General features: G+C 33.6%; 2 protein-coding genes and 5 long non-coding RNA genes across 10 annotated transcripts; 3 read left to right on the top strand and 4 right to left on the bottom strand.

The window, feature by feature from the left end:
* Positions 1–9,014: 9,014 nt before the first annotated feature.
* Positions 9,015–10,986, bottom strand: LOC112588563 (uncharacterized). The gene is made up of 6 exons (XM_025298877.1): positions 10,512–10,986; positions 10,331–10,393; positions 10,116–10,260; positions 9,879–10,041; positions 9,567–9,786; positions 9,015–9,465 (listed from the first exon to the last, which is right to left on the bottom strand). Exons 1-5 carry the CDS (start codon positions 10,655–10,657, stop codon positions 9,569–9,571), a joined length of 735 nt encoding a protein of 244 aa, XP_025154662.1. The 5' UTR covers positions 10,658–10,986; the 3' UTR covers positions 9,015–9,465; positions 9,567–9,568.
* Positions 9,951–15,124, top strand: LOC109504194 (uncharacterized). Its single transcript, XR_003112935.1, has 6 exons — positions 9,951–10,098; positions 10,170–10,395; positions 10,542–10,588; positions 10,986–11,105; positions 14,383–14,490; positions 14,694–15,124. It is a non-coding gene; the product is annotated as an uncharacterized LOC109504194 (long non-coding RNA).
* A 125-nt stretch (positions 15,125–15,249) lies between these two features.
* On the bottom strand, positions 15,250–16,934 carry LOC105187027 (uncharacterized). Of its 2 annotated transcripts, XR_003112934.1 has the most exons (6): positions 16,919–16,934; positions 16,509–16,693; positions 15,937–16,102; positions 15,691–15,792; positions 15,491–15,600; positions 15,250–15,367 (listed from the first exon to the last, which is right to left on the bottom strand). It is a non-coding gene; the product is annotated as an uncharacterized LOC105187027 (long non-coding RNA). The 2 variants fall into 2 exon arrangements; XR_850067.3 differs by lacking the exon at positions 16,919–16,934 and having other exon boundaries at positions 16,509–16,786.
* Positions 15,422–16,882, top strand: LOC112588564 (uncharacterized). Its single transcript, XR_003112936.1, has 3 exons — positions 15,422–15,576; positions 15,737–16,116; positions 16,846–16,882. It is a non-coding gene; the product is annotated as an uncharacterized LOC112588564 (long non-coding RNA).
* A 1,017-nt stretch (positions 16,935–17,951) lies between the features above and the next one.
* LOC112588561 (uncharacterized) lies at positions 17,952–19,784 on the bottom strand. Of its 3 annotated transcripts, XR_003112930.1 has the most exons (4): positions 18,783–19,784; positions 18,584–18,694; positions 18,280–18,502; positions 17,952–18,178 (listed from the first exon to the last, which is right to left on the bottom strand). It is a non-coding gene; the product is annotated as an uncharacterized LOC112588561 (long non-coding RNA). The 3 variants fall into 3 exon arrangements; XR_003112928.1 differs by having other exon boundaries at positions 18,584–19,784; XR_003112929.1 differs by having other exon boundaries at positions 18,644–19,784.
* A 263-nt stretch (positions 19,785–20,047) lies between these two features.
* LOC112588569 (uncharacterized) lies at positions 20,048–20,626 on the bottom strand. Its single transcript, XM_025298882.1, has one exon. The coding sequence runs from the start codon at positions 20,624–20,626 to the stop codon at positions 20,048–20,050; it is 579 nt and encodes a 192-aa protein (XP_025154667.1).
* A 1,053-nt stretch (positions 20,627–21,679) lies between these two features.
* On the top strand, positions 21,680–22,002 carry LOC105187028 (uncharacterized). Its single transcript, XR_002162910.2, has 2 exons — positions 21,680–21,842; positions 21,915–22,002. It is a non-coding gene; the product is annotated as an uncharacterized LOC105187028 (long non-coding RNA).
* Positions 22,003–24,582: the final 2,580 nt, after the last annotated feature.

Below are 24,582 nucleotides of genomic sequence, written 5' to 3'. Positions count from 1 at the left end.
CAATTTTGCACCTTGTGATCATCCCAGCCGTCAGTGTGATAATTCATGCCCATGTATACAAGCATAAAACTTCTGCGAGAAGTTTTATCAGCAGCGAATGCCAGAACAGATTTCCTGAGTGTAGGTGCAAGGCGCAATGCAATACAAAGCAGTGTCCTCGTTATCTGGCTGTCAGGAAATGTGATCCGGATCTTTGTCAAACGTATCGTGCAGATCATTTCCAAATCAATTATATTATATTATATTATATTATATTATATATATTATATTATATTATATATTATATTATGTTATGTTATATTATATTAAATAAAATAAAATTTTATTATATAAAATTACGATTATTTATTAAAATTACAGTAACCTGTATTACTGACTATTACATTATAAACATCTTAAAATTATCTTAAATAAGACGTCTTAAAGGCGTCATTCTGACAACTTTTTAAGACGTCTAAAAAATTTTAAGACGTCATTTAGACGTCTTTTAGACGTCATATTGTTGTGTGGGATGTTTGTGTTTCAATAAGTTCGTGCATGAGTAAGATTTCCTTTTCAGATGACACATAATTTCCAAGGAAATCCTAAGATATTATGTAAACTTTCCTACATTTTAAGAAGTCTGCAATACCTCTATTCTGTAATGTGTCGTTACAGGTCTACAAGATATCCCTCGAAGAATTTGTGTTGTTTAGGTTAATATAGCCAAATTTTTCTATACATTTATGAATTCTATTCTGGAAAAAGGAATGATAAAACATATTAGAATTATTTTTACGATAAATTAATGATAACATCTTTTCTTATATATTAGGTTTTGTCAAAAAATTTGAATGACTTTCGCTTACATATACATTCCTAAAGAAAAGAAATATGACACAATTAGTATTGACTTATTTACTAATTTTGATTACCAACAATATGAAAGTAAAGATCATAAGCAATGTATTTCTCAAATATATAAGGGAAAAACATTAAAGAGAAATAGATTTAAATGCCAAGTTCTTCATGTAGCAGGTAAAATATTATTAATAAATAAATATATATATATAGTACAAATAAACATTCTTTTTAGAAGTTCAATATTTTCATTCTGTGAAATTATTGCAATTAATTAATGCAAATTAATGCAAATAGGATATTAACTTACACATAACATCTAATAGGGTCTCGCAGACTCTGACTGGTAACCACGTGAGAAAAAAAGAACCTGATGTGCTAGGGTTAATACCATTGATTAATAGAAAGTATTATTTATTGAAACATAAAACATTTATATAGTGCCCAGATAGCCAAATCTGTAGATAACACAATCGTATAGCAGATTCAGAGCCTACTATGATTGCAATAAACTCTTGTTCTGTGGATGTCTGTTGAAATAACCTTATGACAGGTTGGCAACAGGATGGTCATTCTTGCTGCCAACTTGCCATAATTATTTCAAGAGATACCCACAGAACAAAAGTTTGTTGCAGACATAATAGGTTATAAGTCTGTTGTGCGATTTTATTATTCACAAATTTGGCTATCTAGGTGCTTTTATATTATCATAATTCATACAATATAGGAAATAAAATTTTCCACAAGAGTATATATTAATAGCATTAGACGAGAAACTTTTTTTTTAAATCTGTGTAAGATAATAATTTTTTATTTCTATTCATAGATACTTTACAACAGTTAGAAGACAAAATAAAACGGAAAAGAATAAGAGTTCCAAAATTAAATCAGTCCACACTTGAATCATTTGGTTCCAACTTGGATTCGACATCAGTTTGTGCAGAAGTTAAATCCAACATTATAATAGAAAAAAAAACGAAAGATACATTCTAATTGTATTAATGTTGTTTATACTTGATTTTTTTATTGGTGTAACATTTTGTATATGATATTGTAATCCTCATTGCAGCAGAATAAAAAACTTCATGAACATGCACAGTCTGAAGTTCAAGAAACGATCATAAACGATTTTCTTCATAATGCTTCATTATCATCAAACACCGCTCTGCAAGAAATAGTAAGCATTATATATATGTCATTCAACGAAACTCACTATACAAGTAGTAGACATATTAGATAAATAATTACATATTAGATACGTAACATATATGTTTCATATCCTACTCAGAAATGTTTCTTTTAGATAATAACTTAAAAATGTAGCAGAAATGTTTCCGCTACAGTAACTACTCAGAAACGTTTCTAGATAGAACATTAAACATATATTGTTACATATCTAGTACGTAACGTTTACTATTTCTACAATGAGTATATATTCACATAGTACAGCCATATATTACATTCCACATATATCTTAAGACATAAATTATTGTGATATCACGGCGATATCCGAATGTCGCCTTTTGTCACATTTCTAGCGAAATGTTACACTGACATCATTGTGAATATGACGTGGTGGCACCTCATGTGTATTAACCAGGAATTTTAATCTTTAAAACGAATACCTATGCCTACGAATACTTGCCTCAGCGATTTCAATTACTTCAGAGTTTACACGTGCTAAATAACGGGATTTTATTACAATCGGAAAATAATAATCGAACGTTAGGACATTTTGTTTACACTCTAATAACCTTTCCTGATTTTTTAGAATCTTATTCAAATGATTGTATAAGGCGCGGACACAACTGTCTTAGGAATTCGTTCTACATTTACGGTTAATATGTTTCCATTCTAGTTATTTTTATGTATTCTAGTTATTTTTATGTATGATTTTGTTAAATATTTTTATAACTGTAATATTAACGATAAATTAGCCAATGATAAATAAAAATTTTAATATTTCTACGAATAAGAAAATTATTGAGCAACATTATTACCAACAATTATACTTATTATTAGTGTTATATTTCGATATACTTCGCGTTTATTAACAATAAATCACTCTGTGGAAATATAACTTCTATAATATTTGTAGAAATCAATGGAGGAACAAACCACAACAAATACCCACATACAGCGTATGCAGGACAGATTAGAAAATATAAAAAAAGAAATGACAGAGTTAAAGGAGCAGTACAACAAAGAGAAGCAAAAAGCAGATTTATATTATACCAAATATAAAGATTTAAAACATTCCGGAAATTTTCCTTTAACGGAGAAGGCAGGAAGAGATTTAATAACTTTAATGAATAAATACACAGATAATATTGTTTATATATGTTGTAATATTTAAATATTAATCATCATTCCAAGACAATCATTAGTTCTTGAAAGAAAATTTTTCTATACCTTGTATATCTCTTTTATAAGATTATATTTGTACCCTTTCTGGTATTTACAAATTGTTCTCTTATTTTGAGTACAAAAGATGCATACGTATAATACGATGCATCATCTATTCTTGTAAATCACTATACTTATACTACATCAACAAGTTATTATTTGTATATTTCATATGCTGAAAGATGAAATTTATCAATTCAAGAATAAGTTATTAAAAAATAAGTTATTGTTTGCTATTTTATGTAAACAACGTACTATATTTATCTGATATTATTGGTATTTTATTATTTTCAAAAAATCTAATAATTATTTATTTACAATTAGTAAACCGTGAAGAAAAACGAATCGATGAACCCACGGAGGACGAAGTTGAAACAGAAATAATATCCCTAGGCGATGAAATACAGATTAAAAGATTCGCCTTTGACATGGCATGCAATTGCTATGACCCAAGCAAATTTGTAATTACATTATGCTACAGTATTTGGGGATATGAAGCATTAGCTAATAGATGCGTCAGAAAGATACCAAAGAAAGATATAAGACAAATTGTAACTCCAAAGAAAGTTGAAGCACTGAGAAAAGCATTTAAAGATTGGTTGACGACAAATGGTTATAAAAACCAAGCTTTGAGAAATGAAATGAAGCATATGAATGTTTATATGAGCAGAGCTATAACTGGTGCACGAAGACATTTTAAGTTGGATGTTCCAAAAGAGCCTGACTTATTGGAACAAGCTCATACTATAGAAGTTAATAACGAAGAAAATTGAATTTTAAACATATATGTTTAGATGTATATACTTATTATTTTAAGTGTTTTCCTTTCTGGAATTAAAGTATAAAATATATTTCCTTTCAATGACTATATATTGAATGAATATATGACTATATATTGAATATATTGAATGAATATATGACTATATATTGAATATATTGAATGAAATATATTTAAAAATTCGTATATACACATTGTATGTTAATATATTTTATATTTATAATTTCATTTACATATATTTTATATGTAAAGTTAATTTCATACAACTTACCTTATTCATAGTATTTTATTACATATAACTTTACTCATAATACTTACTTTCAAAGACTGAATATGTCAAATGTGTTATAAAATTACTTTATATTATATTATATTATACTTTATATTATACAATACATTTTATATAAAAACATTTTGTAAACAAAGTTTTATATTCTGTACTGTTATATATTCTATAATATATTCTGTGCGAAGTTGTATATTCTGTAGTTTTATATCTGTACTTCAAAACGAAAATATTTATTGTGAGAAAATTGTCAGACTTAAAATAATTGTTTTGCTAAGATGATATAATAAATGTTTTTATAATAAAAAAACAAATAAATATAACGGATGCTTGGTATTGGCTGGCTTACACTGTATTTTCATTGCACTCATTCTAATTAATTACAATGAAACATGACGAATAACATTTTTCTAGATTTTGAATTTTAATGATTTTCTACTGTATGTTGTTGAAACTTACTGATATTTTGCTGATTTTCAATGAATATATTGCTGAAATCGTAACGAAGATGAGTCAATTGATAGAATTTTTCAACAATTTTCAGCACATTTTATTATGTGTTTCAGCAAATTGCATTATATGTTCAGCAAAATTTTTCCATCAAGGTATATATTGGAAATATAACTGACATGTGGCAGACTCATAAGAGAAATAACGGATTATATATTACGGATTATATATGATTTTATTTCAGTAAAGTTGCTATCTAATTTATATACATTCATGTGATGATACATCCACCGACATTAATATGTTCCTAGATTTTATAAAGCAAGTCCAGAAAATGTCCATCCTGATTTATTTTGACGAAGTGTGAGAATTATATATACAAGTGTAATTCATTTATAATAATAAATTGTGTATAAAATAAATTAAGATACATACCAGGTGTGTCGGTAATTCCTTTCCGGTTTTTTCGCTAAAGAAAACACGTTATTTACAATGGATAGTTAAAATTTATTTATTCAAAGTATTGGCCATTTGATTCTATACATTTTGCCCATCTCTCAGGCAATTTATGGATGCCATTCCAAAAGAACTGTTTCTCCTTTGAGCTAAACCATTCATCGAGCCATTTTTTAACTTTTTCGAAATCGGCGAAGTACTGCTCTGCAAGCGCGTGCCCCATCGATGCGAAAAGGTGGTAGTCGGATGGAGCCAGATCTAGAGAGTACGGCGAGTGCGATAAAACTTCCCATCCAAGTGATTTCAACACTTCTTTGACTGGTTTTGCTGTATGAGACGGCGCGTTGTCATGCTGCAAAATCACCTTATCATGTCTTTGAGCGTATTGTGGACGTTTTTCGATCAATGCACAGTTCAAATTGATCATTTGTTGTTGGTAGCGATCAGTATTAACTGTTTCTCCAGGTTTCAACAGTTCATAATATACGACACCAACCTGGTCCCACCAGACACAGAGCATGGTCTTGCGACCAAAGCGATTTGGCCTTGCAGTCGATGGGCCGCCTTCACCAGGTGATAACTATGATTTTTTTCGCTTGAGATTTTCGAAATAAATCCATTTTTCATCACCCGTTACTATTCGATGCAGAAATGACTTCCTTTCATACCTTTGAAGCAGCATTTCACTGACGATTTTTCGATTTTCCAATTGCCTATCATTCAATTCATGTGGCACCCATCTTCCCATCTTTTGGATCTTTCCCATCGCTTGTAATCGTTCACAAATTGCTACTCGGCTCACATTCAACTTTTCTGCCAATTGTTTTTGAGTTTGTGTTGGGTCTTCATCCAATAACTCCTGCAATTCCGCATCTTCAAACGTTTTCGGCCTACCAGGATGTTTTTTGTCTTGAACGTTGAAATCACCACATTTAAATTGTCGAAACCACGTTTCACATGTTCTTATGGTTGGAGCATGCTCACCGTAAGTCTCTACCAGCAAACGATGACTTTCAGCGGCTTTTTTCTTTTGATTAAACAAGAAAAGTAATGCGTGCCGCAAATGCATGTTTTCAGGCACAAAACTCGACATTTTCAAAAAATTATTAATCTATAACGCTGTTATTTTGGCGGAACGTAACTTGTGTAGTTTTGAGGTTAATGTCAGTAGAATAAAATGACATATGTATCAAATCATAACATTGCATACTTATGACTAGTGACATCTGTTACAAAAACCGGAAAGTAATTACCGACATACCTGGTATCTTTCAGACTTGATTTTAAATCTATAATGGAAAAATCAATGTTGGTGAGTGTGCACTGTATAATATTTTATTCATGAATGAATATCTTTCATATAAGAAATGTGTAACAAATTGATCGTGGACTGCATGCAGATGTGTCAGTAAACAGCACATTATCCGCAGCAAAAATCCATAGCAAAGTCTATTTTCAAATTGCTCCGCGAACTTCAAACAGACTCTGCTCGATTTTTGCCACAAATCTGCTCGAATTGTCTGCCACCAGATTCTTACATTTTTTATGTCAATTTGGTAACATAATCAAATAAAACAGATATTGCATCAGATCTCTTGCCTTTTTGCTACAAAAAATTTATAACAAGCTTTGCTCGAAATATGTTTAAGCTGGTTTGGCTAATATTTGTATGTGCTTATATTGTTATATTACTTATACTTTTTATTGTTTCAGCTGAATATTTTGATATTAGTGGGTGGAAGCAATTAACATACAATGGTACGAAATATCATGAAAAAAATGATAACAAATACTATAACTCAACAATTTAGTTGGGCCGGTAAAAAAGTTAAACACAGTTTTAAATCTTTGAAATTGACAAATGTTATCATACGTAAGTTTATTTTGTAATATACTTTTACAATTAGTTATAATTGTCATTCAATATTTTTAATATTTCAGCTACACATATTTTTCGGTTACATTCTAATATTTACTGTCAATACCGCAAACCTCCAGTTTACGTTATATATAACATTGATTTGCAGTATTGACAATGAATACTGAAATACAGACATAGATTGTATTCCAAAATTACTGTGTAGAAAATCTGCAATATATGTTACATGAGTTGTCCGCCATATGAATTATATATTTTCAGTGCTGGCAATGAATATTTATATCTTCATAGGAACACTATTATAATATGCATGTAATAGCACATTCACATTTATGCTAAAAGATGTATCAAATTATTAATATATAATAATAGAATAATAGAATAATTCGAGATATAACTATACCTGTATTTATATGGATAAATATGTTGATGATAGAATGGAAAGCATATGACAAAAAAAGTATTACGTAAAATAACATGATTGAAAGTCGTCCTGTATTTTATTTCTATTTCCTTTGTTAACTGCATCATTAAAAGGAATATTTTTTTAATTCAATTGTACTTCTATTGCAGATAATATTCTATTAATAATATATGCCCAGATAGCCAAACCTGCGCGAGCAGATCTTGAGCAGAGCCTGCTACCAACTTTTGATGCCAAATAGGCAACAATTTGATGCAGGATCTGTTATATCAAATCATGCTGCCAAAGTGCCATCAGATATATAACAAAGCCTGCTGTCGGGTAATTGCTGCAAATTTGCAGCAAAAACCGCGCAGGGCCTGCGTGCATAACCTTGCAGCAGATAGGCGGCTGAAACCGAGCAGATCCTGCGCACAAAACTTGAGAGCAGATTGGCAGCAAAACCGGAGCAGGCTCTGCGCGGAATCAGCTGTGATTTAAATGAACGCGCGGTGCATTGGCTTTTAAATGATTTTTAACCTATATCGTTATATTAATGCAGCTTTTTACATGAATGTAACTTTTTGGTCCATATTCTGAGCTCTCTTTTATCGTTAAAAGCGCCTTTAAACATGGCTTATAAGTCTTATGATTACAAGTCTTGTGCTACAAACCACTTTTGGAGACGTTTTTAGCAATAAAAAGAATTCAGAATATGGACCTTTGTGTTAAGAAGGGGATGTAGAAAGAAAAACTATGACAAAAAGAGAATATATGTATTATTTTTTATTTCATATAAACATATGATGTGTGTAAAAAACAATTGTATTAAAGTTTCTTTTTCCCTAAGGTTGGAGTGTCATGGAAGGTATTTTCCGCATAATGCGTAACCGCGTAACCAATCAGATGCGTTATGAATTTTCTCGCATAGTGTTATAAAGCATCTAATTGGTGAATGGAATGAAATTAATTAATCATAAACGATTTTCATCAATTCTCGAAACCTTAATTTCGTTAATACAAGTTATTTTAACAGAACTAAGTAGATTAAATTACTTACACGTCAGACTCAGTGATGTAAACACGGTGAACGAGAGCTTGCGGCGCTATTCACTTTACTAGGACCATTCATCCGTTAGCAATTTTCAGTATGTATGTATTCATCTGTAACAAGGAAATTTTTTGCGGCAAAGTACTTCATCCCTCATGCCGCTTGGTACGTAAAGGAAATCGGGTCTTTCTGCGTCTTTCAACGTCTTCTGCTTTTTCAGATCATACTCTGAACACTGATTCGTGACTGCATGTAAAGTCTCAAAGTTTATTGCCAGGCACGAACTCCAACACAACGTACAGCAAATCATTTCGTATGCAGGCGACCAATCCACATCCACATCGATGTACATTTGATATGCAATTTTTTTGTATAATTAGAATAACACAATTACACAAAGAATAGAAGTTTTTAAGTTAATGCGTATGAATATTTGTCAAAGTAAAAAAGAAATAGAATCCTCTCTCTCTCTCTCCTTCTTTTACTTTGAAAAATATACATACACATTAATTTATCAACTTGTATTATCCAATTTGTGTCATTGTAATAATAAAAAAAAGAAAATTTTTTTCATCGCACATCGTCGTATGTTTAACGAAATGTGATGTTTTTATTATATTCGGTGCGGCGCTAAAAAGCGCCGTGTCATGTATTTCGAACACGACAGGTTCCCATGTTTAAGACATCAAAATAGGCACTGAAAAGTGCCGGTTCGTCTGACGACGCAGAGAGAAACCAACCACCGGTTTCTCCTCCTTCTCTTCCCCCCTCTCCACCTATCTCTTCCTGCTTCCTTCTTCTTCCTCTTCTCATTCTGTCCCTCTGTTCCTCCACTGCACCTTCCTGGACGTCCTCCCTGCGTTGCTTCATCGCGTTGTCTCTGCGTTGTTCCATTGGCTTGTACCAGACCTAGATCCTGCGAATAAAGCATGTATGAAAATAATGTACAAGGAAAATCATAACTGTTACAATAAAAGTACCAATACATCAATATATATCTGTACATCTTTTATTTACATTTAAATAATGTTGTTATTCGTCGTCGCTTGCTTCAACGTCGCCCTCGTCTGCCTTGTCATTCCATAAATTTTGGTTCGCTTCTGCGCAGATGTTTCGTCTGCGTGACCACGTATCCTGCTCCGATGTCTCTCCTTTGCTACACGCAGAGATTCCCGCATCTGCATCTGGAATTCTGATTTAAGTGGTCTGTCAAAGTGCCGGTTCTTGCACAAGGCATCTGCAAAAGAAGCACAAGATATATTATAAATAAACTATCTCTATTATAAATAAACATCTCTTTTTCTGTATAACATAACAAAAATGTCTTACCATAAATCGCTTGGACCAGTCGAGTATTGTACAACGGTCGTCGTCCTTCCTCGCGACCGAACCATGTAAACGACTGTGTCAGCGAGTCGAATAAGCCTTCTTTTATACACAGGTTGATGGCTTCCTTTAAGTGAAAGCCACCGACATAATGAAAATAATTAACCTAAAAAAATAGTTACAATAAATATAATGTATAAATATTTCTTTTCTAACAGCAAAGGTATTTATGTCACTTACAACATCGGAATAGTCTTCTTCGGTCAAATTTTCGAATTCGTCCATCTGTTGTAGTGTTGAAATGGGTAATACAGCCGGCTTTTGTGGCGCAGAATGGCGATCCTGGACGCATTTCAATATTTTCTGCAACAATCCATGCGATTTCCTGAAAATAAAAACATCAAATATAGACATACTTTACACATACCGATAATCATGATGTACGAATTACTTACTTCATGTCTGTCTTCATAATCTTCAATCGGTCCTCCATAATCTTCAATCGTTCTTCTATTTTCCTGTAAGTATACACAAATTGCAATGATTATTTATTATTCACAACTAATTTTTCCTTACTGTTCTTCATCTTACTATTCCAATTGTAAGAATATATTCTATATATTATTAGAAACATACTTATTATCTGTCCTTTCCTTTTGTAACGAGATATTCTGCGCTTGACAGACAGCATGTCCTTCGCTCTCCTCACGTTGGTAAGATATATCCTGTTGCGTAGGCAAGGTGTCCTGCAGCTGAGACAAAATATCATTAGTATAGTACATTTTGTCAGACTCAGTGCGTACTGTGAAATTTTGAGTGTGTTGTGCATGTCTTGTGTCACTATGGGAGATGTGTATGTGTGTGTCTGTCTGTGTGCAATATTTGTGTGCGTCTCAATGTGTGGAGTATATGCTGTGTTTGTATGTGTCTGTGTGTGTGGAGTATATACTGTATATGAAGAATTGTTCGTATTTGTTTGCATGTTTGTATATGGTTGTATATTTTGTGTATGTGTGTGTGTCATATGTGTTATAATATTAAAATCGGTTGAATTCTTATCTTGCTGCAACATCCTGTTGATATCGTTGATATCTTCATCGATTATTCCAGATACAATGGCACCTGCTGCTCCTGTAGCAGTAGTATTCCTTCTCCGCTTTGGATCCTCGTCAGAAGAAGTTGTTTGATAGCGCAATGGCTTGGGAACAATGCGTTTTTGCCGTTCCATCTGTAAGCATTATAACATACATTAATATATATTTCATACATATGCATTTATGTCTTGTTGTCTTCAACATTAAGACACAACTTTTAAGAAATAATAATGATAATATTTATTTCACAAATTTGTGAAATAATAATTTAAGTTTTGTAAACATTTCAGCAAAATTTTAACGACATGGCAAATCATATTAGCTTAATGTTTACAAAATAAAATAATGAAATAATTCTCTATTATTATGAAATATTTAGATACTTTTAGAAATATTCAGATCTTGTCATTATTTATTTTATTTTATTTATTTACGTTTCTCAATATCGAATAACGTTTGCAACATGGCTTTACCAATCTGAGATCTCTCTTTAGAATATGCGTGAAAAAAAGATTTTTAAAGTAATGAATCTATGTTGGACATGCGATCCCCTAGATGCTGCAAACGCTTTGAAACACTCAAAGAGAAGCTATGATTGGTCTAGAAGTTATATGTAAGCATTTGTAGCGTTTAATGGATCTCACCTCAGATATTATATTTGTCGCGTTGCTTACATTTTTCACATTTTTCTTATTTAGAAACAAACGGATTCATATTCGAACGTTGGACGAAGTAAAACCGAAGTATTGAGTATGAAAAATGCAAGCAACTCAAACACGCTATGAATTATGGGTGTGTTCTGTACGTGTAACGTTAGTATTTTGCATGCGCATTGTGCCTTATTTCGTACTATAATCCTATTTCGTTGTCTCATGAATAATTTATGCAACAATTTGCACGAGGTGGATAATTTTAAATGTAGTTTCATATTTACGTAATTTTATTGTTGTAGATGCGGCTTCAATGTGGTATCCTTAGAGTTGAAATCACAAATTCGTCGAGTACAAGTTATTACAATTACAATTGAACTCGGAATGACCGTTAGACGGCTTCTGCCCACAAAACACGGAAACATTTGGCGCGCGGCAAGAAACAACATGGTAGCCAATGAAAAACCGTTTTTCCGTAACGTCTTACACATCACATAGCATCACACGCATGCGTGAAACGGAACGCACCCTATGTGATGTGTAAGACGTTACGGAAAGATGATTTTTGATTGGCTACCATGTTTCTTCTTGCAGCGCGCCAAATATTTCCGTGTTTTGTGGGTAGAAGCCGTCTAGCGGTCATTCTGAGTTCAACTGTGATCGTAGTGACTTGTACTCGACGAATTTGTGATTTCAACTCTAAGAATATCACATTGAAGCCGCATCTACAACAACAAAGTTACGTAAATATGAAACTACATTTAAAATTATCCACTTCGCGCAAATTGTTGCATAAATTGTCCATGAGACAGCAAAATAGGATTATGGTAGAAATAAGGCACAAATTGCGCATGCAAAATACTAACGTTACACGTATAGAGTTCAATAATAATTCCGCGTTGCAAGATATTCCTCTTTCATCTGTGGCAGAATGTAGTTATTCGAATAATTTTCATTTTGGTAGCAATATCGACATTACAAGTTGCACAAATGTGGAGCATGATAGAGAATCTTCTTCTTCTTCCACTTCTTCTGATGTTTCTTGTGCATCTTCTTTTTTTACCAGTTTATCAGAACCATCGTTTTGTGAAAATTTAGCCTCTTGCTTTGTTGACAATAATTTAACACATTGCCAAAGTAACAATATATTATCTCTTTTGAAAACACATACCTGTTTTTCCAATTTGCCAAGAGATGTTAGAACTCTTATAAGCACACCACGGCATCGTGTCGTTGTATATAGTGTCGAACCAAGGGAATATATACATTTTAATCTAGAAACAGGAATTATTGAAAGTCTTTCAAACGCTTCTCATGTATCTCGTGTTACAGAATTAGAACTTGATTTCAGTACCGATGGATGTACTTTAGATAAATCAGCTACTGTTCACATTTGGCCCATTCAATGCAGAATATCAAATATACAAAATGTTAATCCAATAGTTAATCCAGTAGTAGGAATTTATAAAGGTGCACGAAAGCCAAATAATCCTATTGCTTTCTTTGAAAAATTCATTGCTGATGTAACAACAATTATGTCCAATGGAGGTATACATTTTCGTGACAACCTAATACCAATAAAATTAAGATGTTTCATAGCTGATGCACCTGCTCGAGCTTTCATTTTAAATCATCGTGGTCATATGTCTCATCGTCCTTGCTCAAAGTGCAAAGTTAGTGGTACACAAAGCGATGGTCACTATGTATTTAATGGTATAAATTATTCTGCTCGTACTGATGAGGATTACAGATTGAAATTTGATGAAGATCATCATAAAGAGAGTACAAGCCCATTATCTTTACTGCCAATAGGAATGGTTACGCAAGTCCCATTTGAATACATGCATTCAGTATGCTTAGGTGTTGTGAAAAAACTATTGTCTGCTTTGGTACATGGCAAATATTCACGCATATCAAAGCTCTCGGGAATATCTTTTTCAAGAATTTGTGCTCGTTTAAATATTTTACAACAATATTGCCTTACAGAATTTTCCAGACGCCCTAGATCTTTAGATGTATATTCGAAATACAAAGCAACAGAATTTCGTCAGTTTCTTTTGTATACAGGGCCAGTTGTAATGTTTGGTATTTTGAACGAACAATTGTATAAACATCTTTACTTCTACATGGTGCTATAAGGGTCTTGCTTTTGAAGTGTCCAACAGAAAAACATTTGAGGTTTGCAGAACTAGCATTGCAAAAATTCGTACTTCGTTCTAATTCTCTATATGGTCCAAATTTTACTAGTTATAATGTCCACAGTCTACTTCATCTTACTGATGACGTTAGACGTCTAGGTAGTTTAGAAACATTTTCTGCTTTTCCTTACGAAAATAATACGTCCATTTTTAGGAAGTATTGCAGTAAACCGGGTCTGCCTTTACAACAATTTTCTAATAGAATAACGGAAATTCGACATTATGGACGAAATCATAATAATAACATAGATTTGTCTATTTGCGTCTCAATGCCACGTAACAATGACGACAATAGTCTTCATTACTCTAAAATTTATTTTAATGGTATATGCCTTACTACTCATGTGCGAGACAATTGCTGTATTTTGAAAGATAGCTCGATCTGTATTGTCTTAGATATTCTAAAATACAATTTTTATCGTTTAGCTGTTAAGCGATTTTTATCGGTGGATAACTTTTATAACATTGGCATGCCATCATCAACATTTAAAGTATATAAGTGCAGTAATTTAAGTAGCGAGATTATTATTATTAATTTGGATGAAGTTAGCGAGAAATGTTACAGGATACATTTGTTCGAGAAACTATCAATGGATGACAGCGATAGTGATGGACATTATGAAATGAAATTATCTAAATATATTATCGCTGCTTTAATACACATGGAAGAAACGTTAGTTGTACAACATACATTTTGTTTTTACTTCTCTTATAATTGTAGGATATCATATTTCCACAAACGTAATTGTATCAATAGAAGCACATTTTATTCATATTTATTTTAAGATGTATAAATACATGTTGATGTATTGGTACTTTTATTGTAACAATTATGATTTTCCTTGTATATTATTTTCATACATGCTTTATTCGCAGGATCTAGGTTGTCTAATACAAGTCAAATGGAACAACGCAGGGAGGTCGTCCAGGAAGGTGCAGTGAAGGAACGCAGGGACAGAATAAGAAGAGGAAGAAGAAGGAAGCAGGAAGAGATAGGTGGAAAGGGGGGAAGAGAAGGAGGAGAAACCGGTGGTTGGTTTCTCTCTGCGTCGTCAGACGAACCGGCACTTTTCAGTGCCTATTTTGATGTCTTAAACATGGGAACCTGTCGTGTTCGAAATACATGACACGGCGCTTTTTAGCGCCGCACCGAATATAATAAAAACATCACATTTCGTTAAACATACGACGATGTGCGATGAAAAAAATTTTCTTTTTTTTATTATTACAATGATACAAATTGGATAATACAAGTTGATAAATTAATGTGTATGTATATTTTTCAAAGTAAAAGAAGGAGAGAGAGAGAGAGGATTCTATTTCTTTTTTACTTTGACAAATATTCATACGCATTAACTTAAAAACTTCTATTCTTTGTGTAATTGTGTTTCTAATTATACAAAAAAATTGCATATCAAACGTACATCGATGTGGATGTGGATTGGTCGCCTGTATACGAAATGATCTGCTGTACGTTGTGTTGGAGTTCGTGCCTGGCATTAAACTTTGAGACTTTACATGCAGTCACGGATCAGTGTTCAGAGTATGATCTGAAAAAGCAGAAGACGTTGAAAGACGCAGAAAGACCCGATTTCCTTTACGTACCAAGCGGTATGAGGGATGAAGTACTTTGCCGCAAAAAATTTCTTTGTTACAGATGAATACATACGTACTGAAAATTGCTAACGGATGAATGGTCCTAGTAAAGTGAATAGCGCCACAAGCTCTCCTTCACCGTGTTTACATCACTGAGTTCAACGTGAGTAATTTAATCCACTTAGTTCTGTTAAAATAACTTGTATTAACGAAATTAACGTTTCGAGAATTGATGAGAATCGATTAATTAATTTCATTCCATTCGGTAATCACGTACCGTTTGTTCCTCGCTGTTCAACGCCTGTTATCGCCATTTCTTCTAGATGGTAAAAAAATATCTTGTGGCAAATCATAATGTTGAACGGGACACCTTATCCTTCTGTAACGTCGATGAAGAAACTATTACTTTGGACCAAACAATTCAACGGAGGAGCTGCTTTTGCACACAGGCCACAAATGTTATATGATGAATTATATATGACATATATCTTATATTAAGAGACAAAATATCTTTAAGCTTCACCTTGTCTTTTTTTCTTTGTGGCTTGTGAAATTGTTATGTAAAGTGTAGTCAGGATATTCTTATTCAAGGTTCACTGTTAATTTCACATATAAAAGCTGAAGAAGGAAACAGCGTCATAGAAATGTCGAAACAACACAACAGCACACTCAGCATGCATTGAAGACATCTGTGGATTTTCAGGTTAACATTTTTTCCTTTGCATCTCCTATGGTTTTTACTTATTCCTTTTATACAAGAAAACTGATGTTACGAACACAGTTATTCTAGATCATACATACATAAAGTGCATTGCCCACTAAACATCAAGTAATACAACATAATATGCATGTTATGTAACCGTTATATTGTTGAATGAGAATTTGTAACGTTAATGTAATATAACTATTACTTGATGTTTACTGAGCGATGTACGTAATGCTGATTAATGAAATAATACAAGTACAAAATCGTAGCATATCATATACTTGAATATTGTAACAATTGTTAAAAATACTCAGTTTTGCATGCTCTAGAATAACTGTGTTTCTCTTAATATCAGTCTTTTTCATAAAATGAATAAGTCTAAAACATACCCATACAGCACAGGTAGATTCTAAGCAGATTCTCAGTATATCGCAAACGTAAATTGCGATTATTCCATGAATATCCGAAATACGTACTGTAATATTTTGAGAATATACTGAGAATGTTTCTATGTCCGCTTCCGCAGTCTACTCAGTATATACTGAGAATATTTCGTATTATATTGTAGGTATATCTAAATAATATTTTAATAATATTTCTAGTATCGATTAGAAATATTTCCTAGTTTATTGTTAGTATATTTGTAGAATATTTATATAATATATAAATATTCTGCAGGTTTTTTTGGGTATAATAAAAATGACAAATTGGTTATATATTATACAGGGTGTTTGATAGCTGATCATGCAGACGAAAGATGGAGATAGATTGGGTGTAGCCGAGAAGAAAAGTCATGTACCATAATGTCAAATTGCCAATAGTTATCGAGTTATTAATTAAAACATGTGAGCCAACGAGCGCGTAGAGAGCGGAGGGTGACCGCAGTAAGCACGTAGACATTTGATACAGGCGGAGTCAGCGAGTGATGGTAGGCGAGCGCGCGCGGCAAGGAGCAACGTAAACAACAAGAGGCGAGCGCACGCGACGAGGAGCGAGCGAGCGCGAACGACGAGGAGCGAGCGAGCGCAAGCGACAAGAGGCGAGCGAGCGCGACGAAGAGCGAGTGAGCGCCAACGACGAGGAGCGAGCGAGCTATAAGGAAAAAGCTATAAAGAAAAAGCCTATAAGATAGGACTTATTTTGAATTGTACACAAAATAACTCCTATCTTGTGTACAATAATTATAAAAGAATATATCTTTAAATCTTCGCCTTATATGTACTAAAATGGCAGATTCTAAAAAGATTAGCAAAGGCCCCTACACAAGGAAGAGTATATCATTAATCAGAAGCAGAAGAATGTAAGTATATGCTATCTCATTATGTAGGACTGATCTTGTTCCTTTTGTTACGCAATAAAATAACATATGCTATGATTCTTCCCTTTCGCTTTTGATTCATGATACATTCTCCTTTGCATAGGAGCCTTTGCTAATCTTTTCAGAATCTGTCATCCCAGATAGCCAAACCTGCGCAAACAGATTTTGCGCAGAGCCTGTTAGCAGTGTCTAGTGACAGAAAGGCAACAGGTTGCATGCAGAATCTGTTTTAACATATTCTGACAACAGACTGGCGGCAAAGTGCGCGTAGAGTCTCACAGCAGATTCTGACAGCAGATTAGCGGCAGAATGTATGCATAGATCGACAGGGGACTGGCGGTAGAATGCACGCAAAGCCTGTCGACATGCTATGCCAGCAGACTGGCGGCAGAATACATACAGAGCCTGTCGACATGCTGTGCCAGCAGATTGGCGGCATAAATATAGAAGATTCTGTCGCTTTTAAAGTTATGTAATCAGAGGGCCAATAAAATGGAAATTAAATTTTAAATAATTGTTCTGATAAAAATCTTTATTGTTATACACATTAAATGATATACAAAATAAAAGAAGCTACTTTCCAATGTGAATATGCCAAATCCAACGGCCGATTCTTCAGAAGGATAAGTACGTCTGCTGCGTGTATTTTGCTCCTCTGGTAGAGAAGAACTTAATTCCCTATTAATATAGATAAGACGGCACTCCGACTATTGGCTTACAATCCGTCAATGCTCCAACTATCTGTAAAAAAACAGAATATTTTGAAGAACCGTTTACAACACAATAACAAGAGGGAATATCAGATTTCTTTTTATTTGTTCAATAGAAAAATTAGTAGCTACCTTTTTAAAATAATATTGTCTTCTGTTGTACCAGGTCTAAGTTCCGAAAAATCAGCCCTCCTTTCGTCCGGCAAAGTAGGCACTTCGGCGTCTTCAGAATTCATTTTCAAATGCTTCTTTCCCATAGGTAACAAATTATCATCTCATTTCCTCCATGCAAGTCGATGCATAATTATAAGGCAGCTATACATCTAGCCATTGCTTTGTTTGGCATTGGGTATAACTAAAATGCGATAGAAAAAATATTCAATATTGCAACATGCAAATGTTTCAATAAAAGAAAAATATATATATATTTACTTACAAGAAAATATTTTTTTTTCAAACTTTAAGGAAACCTTGTAGTTATGTTATAGTCAATTACCGTAACTACATATTTCACTGGTGAATTTATGGGAAGTCGCACAAAATAGGTCTACATCGTTAATATTTAAAAAAATTACTTCCAAGTTGTACAGATGCGATATCATAAGGATTACGTTATTCAATTCTTTATACTCAACACTATGAGATTCGTTCAATATTTGGTGTAGTTTTTTTGCAAAGATTATGGTTTCCTCACCACCTTGCGGTACATAATTTGGCGCGTTTTTTTTTATGTGATTTCCCCTATAGGCCTAATTCACATTCATTTTTTAAGACTGGTCGAAAAGTATCGTCATCGATGTATTCTAAAATATTTTTTTCACGTGCATTGAAAAGAAAATTATTAACAGAAACACTGTAAACAGTTCACTCTGTGTAAATATTAAACTCCTGATAACTAATAGGAAAAACACTTAATCACTTCACTATGTATGATTGTTGCAACAATATATGTGCCTGTTTCTCTGTGGGTTTCCTCATAATCGTCACTTTCGGTGTCATCCGTTAAAGAGCAGTGCCAAAAAGGCATTCTGAAACATTTAACTTTTACTTCGTTAACATTCACTAAAAGAAAATCACTGCATAAATTACTACATTTGAACACTTGAATAGATACATTTGAAGATGGTATACCAATATCGTAAAAGTCGTCTATTTTTAAAAATTTCTTTACTTCCAAGTAATAGGAAGAATCATGTACGAATATATTGAAGACAATGCATATAGAGCCATCATGCAACATGCAGCAACTATCACGTACATCTGAACTTAAAAGTATCTGATTAAATTGTATCTTACGATACTGTGAAAAAGTAGCACCATTATTCAGTGGCATAAATACACGAATTGACGAATCTATTTCCTGATTGCACTTTGTGCCATGCATTTCTATTTCCTTCATCCTATTAAAGAACTGTTGAAGTGGCTGACCCGGTTTTCTACAGTATTTCTTAAAAATGGACATGTTGCTTTCATATGGGAAAGCAGAAAAAGAATCTAAACTTCCTAACTGCCGGATATCGTTAGTCATATGAAGAAGACTGTGCACATTATAAGAAAGAAAATTATCACCATAGAGATCACTTGAACGAAGAACAAATTTTTGCAGTGCAAGTTCTGCAAAATTGAGAAGTTGTTTAGATGGTGAATTTGAAACGAGAACCCTTATAGCACCTTGTAGTAACAAAAAATGCTTATAAAACTGGGTACCTAACACACCATACATAATAACTGGACCATAATAAAGCACAATCTGCCTGAACTCTGTCGCTTTATATTTCAAATATATTTGAAGAGATCTGGGACGTCTTGCAAAGTCAGAGGGAATATATTGTTGGAGATTATCTAATCTTTCACATATGACACTAATGGCATTTGCAGAAAGTTTTGATGCACTTGAATATCATCCGGAAACCCATGCAGATAATAGTTTTTTCATGATGCCCAAGCACACTAAATGCATATACTCGAAAGAAACTTGTGAAACCATTCCTATAGGGATTAATGATAATGGAGTTGTATCTTCTTTATGGTGATCTTCGTCCACAACTGCAACATATTCCTCATCTCTTCTTACAGAATGATTTATTCCTTTAAAAACATTGCGACCTTCACTTATTGTTCCACTAACTTTGCACTTTGAGCATGGTTTACTAGACAGATGACCACGATGATTTAGAATAAAAGCTCGAGCTGGTGCATCTGCTATAAAACATCTAAGTCGTATTGGAATATTACTGCCATTGAACTGTATGCCTCCATTGTTTACAACTGTTAGAATATCTGTAATAAATGCTTCGAAGAAACTATTCGGATTATGGGGCTTTTGTGAACCTTTGTATATACCAACAATTATTGGTTTGGCGTGTTGTACATTCGCTATTCTACATTGAATAGGCCATAGATGAACACTACCCGCTCTATCTAATGTACACCCATCTGTGTGAATATCTAATTCAATATGTGAAGGAATTGCTGCCATGGACATATGTGAAAGGTATTCAATTAAAGCTACTTGAAAATCAAAGTGAATGTATTCTCTTGGCTCAACGTTTAACACAACAATACTATTGCGTGGTGTATTAAGAAGTGTTCTAGTGTCTTTGGGCAAATTAGAGAAGCATGGGTATATTCTAAGAAGAGATAATACACTATTACCTTGAACATGAGTAAAATTGTTGTCAACAAAACAGGAAGCTAGCTGTTCACAAAAGAATGATTGGCCAAAATTGTCATGAAACAATGTTCCACATTCAGATGCATTTGAAGACGATGAAGAAGAATCATCATTAATAATGTTTCTGTTATGTACTATATGAGAATTATCATTTGACATGGAATCATTGCAAAAAGTATACTCTACATCAGCAAAGTGCGGAACACTGTTAACAAAACGAAACTCAGAGGAACTACATTCTGGAGTTAGTGAATTATGGGAATCACAGCTTTGCAAATTGGCATTATTCTTTGATTTTCCATCTACACTTTTATATGTTGCAATATGTACCAATTTTAAACTCTCCCTTACTTTACACATAACTATAGATCGGTATCGTGGGGATAACTTATGTGCCGGTTTCCGCGACACAAATGATTTATTTACGTAATTATTCATATGTGCGTGTTTATCGTGTGAGTCTTACGTATAACTGTAAAAATCTGTAATATCGCTAATCATTGCAAATGCAAAAGTCGCTATTCGTGCTCACTAAAGAGAGAAATTATTCACAATCTGATCCTACTCGAAGATCGTACGTGAACGCAGTGTAGGTATACCTGTAATGGATACAATGGGTTAGGGATAGCCAAAATGTGATCGATGCTTTTAGAATCGATTCTTTTTCTTGAAATAACCGATGTTTTTTTCGATGTTTTTGAAAACCGATTATTCCTGCATCGATAGTTATTTTGCTTCGATGTTATTAAGGCAGCGTTCTGAAATTCACCGCCAGGGGCATGATTCTCTATGTGTATGAGTGGATACGTATGCGAAAGTCCTATAGTTCATGTCACGTATACTATTCATTACATTTTCGTATGCGCGTCGAGCAACGCAATTCGCGATATGAGACGTGCGTTATCTAATGAACGTACACCTCTTTCGGAATATTAGTACACTCATTGGATATCGCGCGACGTATATCGCGAATCGCATCGCTCGTTTGCTTTGGTTTGAGAAAGCCATTTAGCCGAGTCAGGTAGGTTCAAGGCGGAACACGTTGTTCTAAATGGTTGTGTTGTGTTATAACATTATGTTTTTCAAAATGCAGCCACGTGAAAGAGAGAGAGAGAGAGAGAGAGAGAGAAAGAGAGAAATCGCTAAAAAATCATCAGATATCAAATAAGTGAATATTTAGGTTAGGTTAATATACAGATTAAATAATATTAAAAATTATGTATATATATATATATAATATAAGCTTTCTTATTTTTCATTTATTGTTACAGGAATAAAATGGATAGAAACAATAAAAACATACGTAAAAGTATTGTGTGGAAATACTTTACCAAAGAGGATGGTACATGTGCCAAGTGTGTTTTATGTACAAAAGTGTTAAAGCACAGTGGCAATACGACAAATTTAATACAACATTTGCAAAGGAAACATATATTTCATTTACCACATGATGAAGATTTATCTCTCAATTATATATTGGGTGAGTGCAAAAGTTCGTGCGGAGTTTGTGAGTAAAAGTCACACAGTGATTAGGCAAACAAAAATCTTTATTCAATCAATGATATATTCTCCATCGTTTTCTATAATCTTTTCCCAACGTTCTGACAGCATACGGATGCCTCGATCATAAAGACTGCGCGGTTTAGATTCGAAGAACGAAGAGACGCCGTTTTTTAAGGCCTCCAAAGAGTCAAAGTTTTTTCCATTTAAATAATTTTGCAATGACCGGAACAAGTGATAGTCAGATGGTGCGATACCAGGAGAATACGGTGGATGCGTTAAGACATCCCATTTCAGGCTCTTCAGTTTGCGCAGCGTCTTTTTCGAAACGTGTGGTCTGGCATTGTCGTGATGAAAGACGACTCCCTTGTGATTTGACAAAATCGGACGTTTCTCTTTTATTTCTCGATTTAGATTGGTTAATTGGCGACAGTACTTGTCCGAATCAATCGTTTCGCCAGCGGGGAGAAGCTCGAAATAGATTATGCCCTTGCAATCCCACCAAACAGAGAGCATCACCTTCATCAGGTGCAAACTGGCCTTTGGCATTGCGTCACCATGTTCACCTGATTGTTTCCATGTCCGTTTGCGCTGAACATTGTTGTAGAGGACCCATTTCTTATCGCCCGTCACTAGTCGATCCAAAAACGATTCGTTATTGAGCCGCCCGAGTAAAGAAACGGCTGCAGAAATTCGCTTGATTTTGTTCTTCTCGGTCAGCAAATGGAGCACCCATATATCGAGCTTCAAATCGAATCCCATCTTTTTTAAACGCCGAAAAGGGGTTGATCGGTCAACGTTTAGTGCAGTAGCAACTTCTTCTGTTGAAATTCGCGGATTATTGAGCACTAAAGTACGCAAAACATCGTCATCAATATCAGAAGGTCGACCAGATCGTGGCTCGTCTTCAAGGTTAAATTCTCCGCGCCGAAATTTAGCAAACCATTTTTCCACAGTTCGTTTAGCTGGTGCTTCATCCTGATAAACATCCTGAATGTTTTTTACGGCTGCGGCAACGTTTATTCCCTTCCGAAACTCGTAAAGCATAACATGCCGTAAATGCACCTTATCGATACTCATTTTTAAAGTGATATTTCTCGAAGCAGTTTGTATGAAAACAAATGATTTTTTTTTTAATAACAGCTGAAGACATCACCTTTCCAACGTTATATAATATGTAGATGGAAGTATTAATGACAATACTTTACGACGCTTATAACTCCATCTATTGAAACTCCGCACGAACTTTTGCACTCACCCAATAATTGATGACGAAAACATTGATGAAAGTGTAGACGAAAATGTGAATGTCCTTACTGATAAAGAGTCTAATACTGATAATGTGAAACGAAATATGAGGGATCTCAAATGGAAAATTCTAGTACTTCATGTATTCCTTTAGAAACGAAGAAACAGAAAGTAATGTTATAATTTTTTAAGATACTAACAATTTATGTGTATAGATAACAAATGGTTTTAATTTTATATTAATTTATTTGTAGGTTGGCAAGTTGTGTCCTGAACGAATTGATGATGCTTTCGAGCGCATTAACTCTTTTAGAGGTAATTTATATTTCTTCAAGTTATAGAATAATACAATGATTTACGAACTGTTTTATTTTCTTTTACACAATAAGCAAGATATAACATTATGTTGCCAGATTAGCAGCAAATTCGATCAAATTACCTTAGCAGATCCATAGCCACCTGTGACTACTATATGAAACTCAGGTTTTGTCAACAGAATCTAGGGCCATATTCTTAAAATAGTTGTGTATACATAATTTTTACTGCATAGTTTCACTCATATCGTAAAACAGCTGCACACTGAAACTTATGTGCACACAATTTCAAGAATCAAGCCTTTGTTCCTATACTTTGATAGTAAATTGAAGGGAGAAATCAAACAGCGTATACAGTATGTTCCACTTAAATACATTATAGTCACAAAAGAACAGATGTGAACAGATACTGATTGGTTTTTTCCTTAATATACTATCATTTTTGCAGATTATATGATACTTCTGCCAACATCTGTACCAGATACAACATCTAATTTTCTTCTCTACAAGATTAGCTGTGCAGATATTTACTATTTTATATCTTTTTGGTTTACATAGATGGAGGTACAATAGCAGGCAATATAACAAATGCAATTGCATTTATGATAGCCAAGGATAATCAAGCTTTATCAATAGTGGACAACGTGAGCTTTAAACAACTAATGAAAACACTCTCTCCCTTGTATAAAATAAAATACC

This window comes from Harpegnathos saltator, unplaced genomic scaffold (genome assembly GCF_003227715.2).
Source record: "Harpegnathos saltator strain DR-91 unplaced genomic scaffold, Hsal_v8.6 scaffold244, whole genome shotgun sequence".
NCBI classification, from domain to species: domain Eukaryota; kingdom Metazoa; phylum Arthropoda; class Insecta; order Hymenoptera; family Formicidae; genus Harpegnathos; species Harpegnathos saltator.
Note: the sequence above shows the minus strand (reverse complement) of the source record. Positions and strands in the feature narration are given on the sequence as shown.

Excerpts from the sequence above, each read along its gene's own strand:
- LOC112588563 (XM_025298877.1), bottom strand. The coding sequence starts at position 10,657 with ATGTACTATACTAATGATATTTTGTCTCAGCTGCAGGACACCTTGCCT. Across the intron at positions 10,042-10,115 it reads AAGAAGACTATTCCGATGTT|GTTAATTATTTTCATTATGT; the intron begins GTAAGTGACATA and ends CTATTTTTTTAG. Across the intron at positions 9,787-9,878 it reads ACTGGTCCAAGCGATTTATG|ATGCCTTGTGCAAGAACCGG; the intron begins GTAAGACATTTT and ends CTTCTTTTGCAG.
- LOC112588569 (XM_025298882.1), bottom strand. The coding sequence starts at position 20,626 with ATGGCAGCAATTCCTTCACATATTGAATTAGATATTCACACAGATGGG.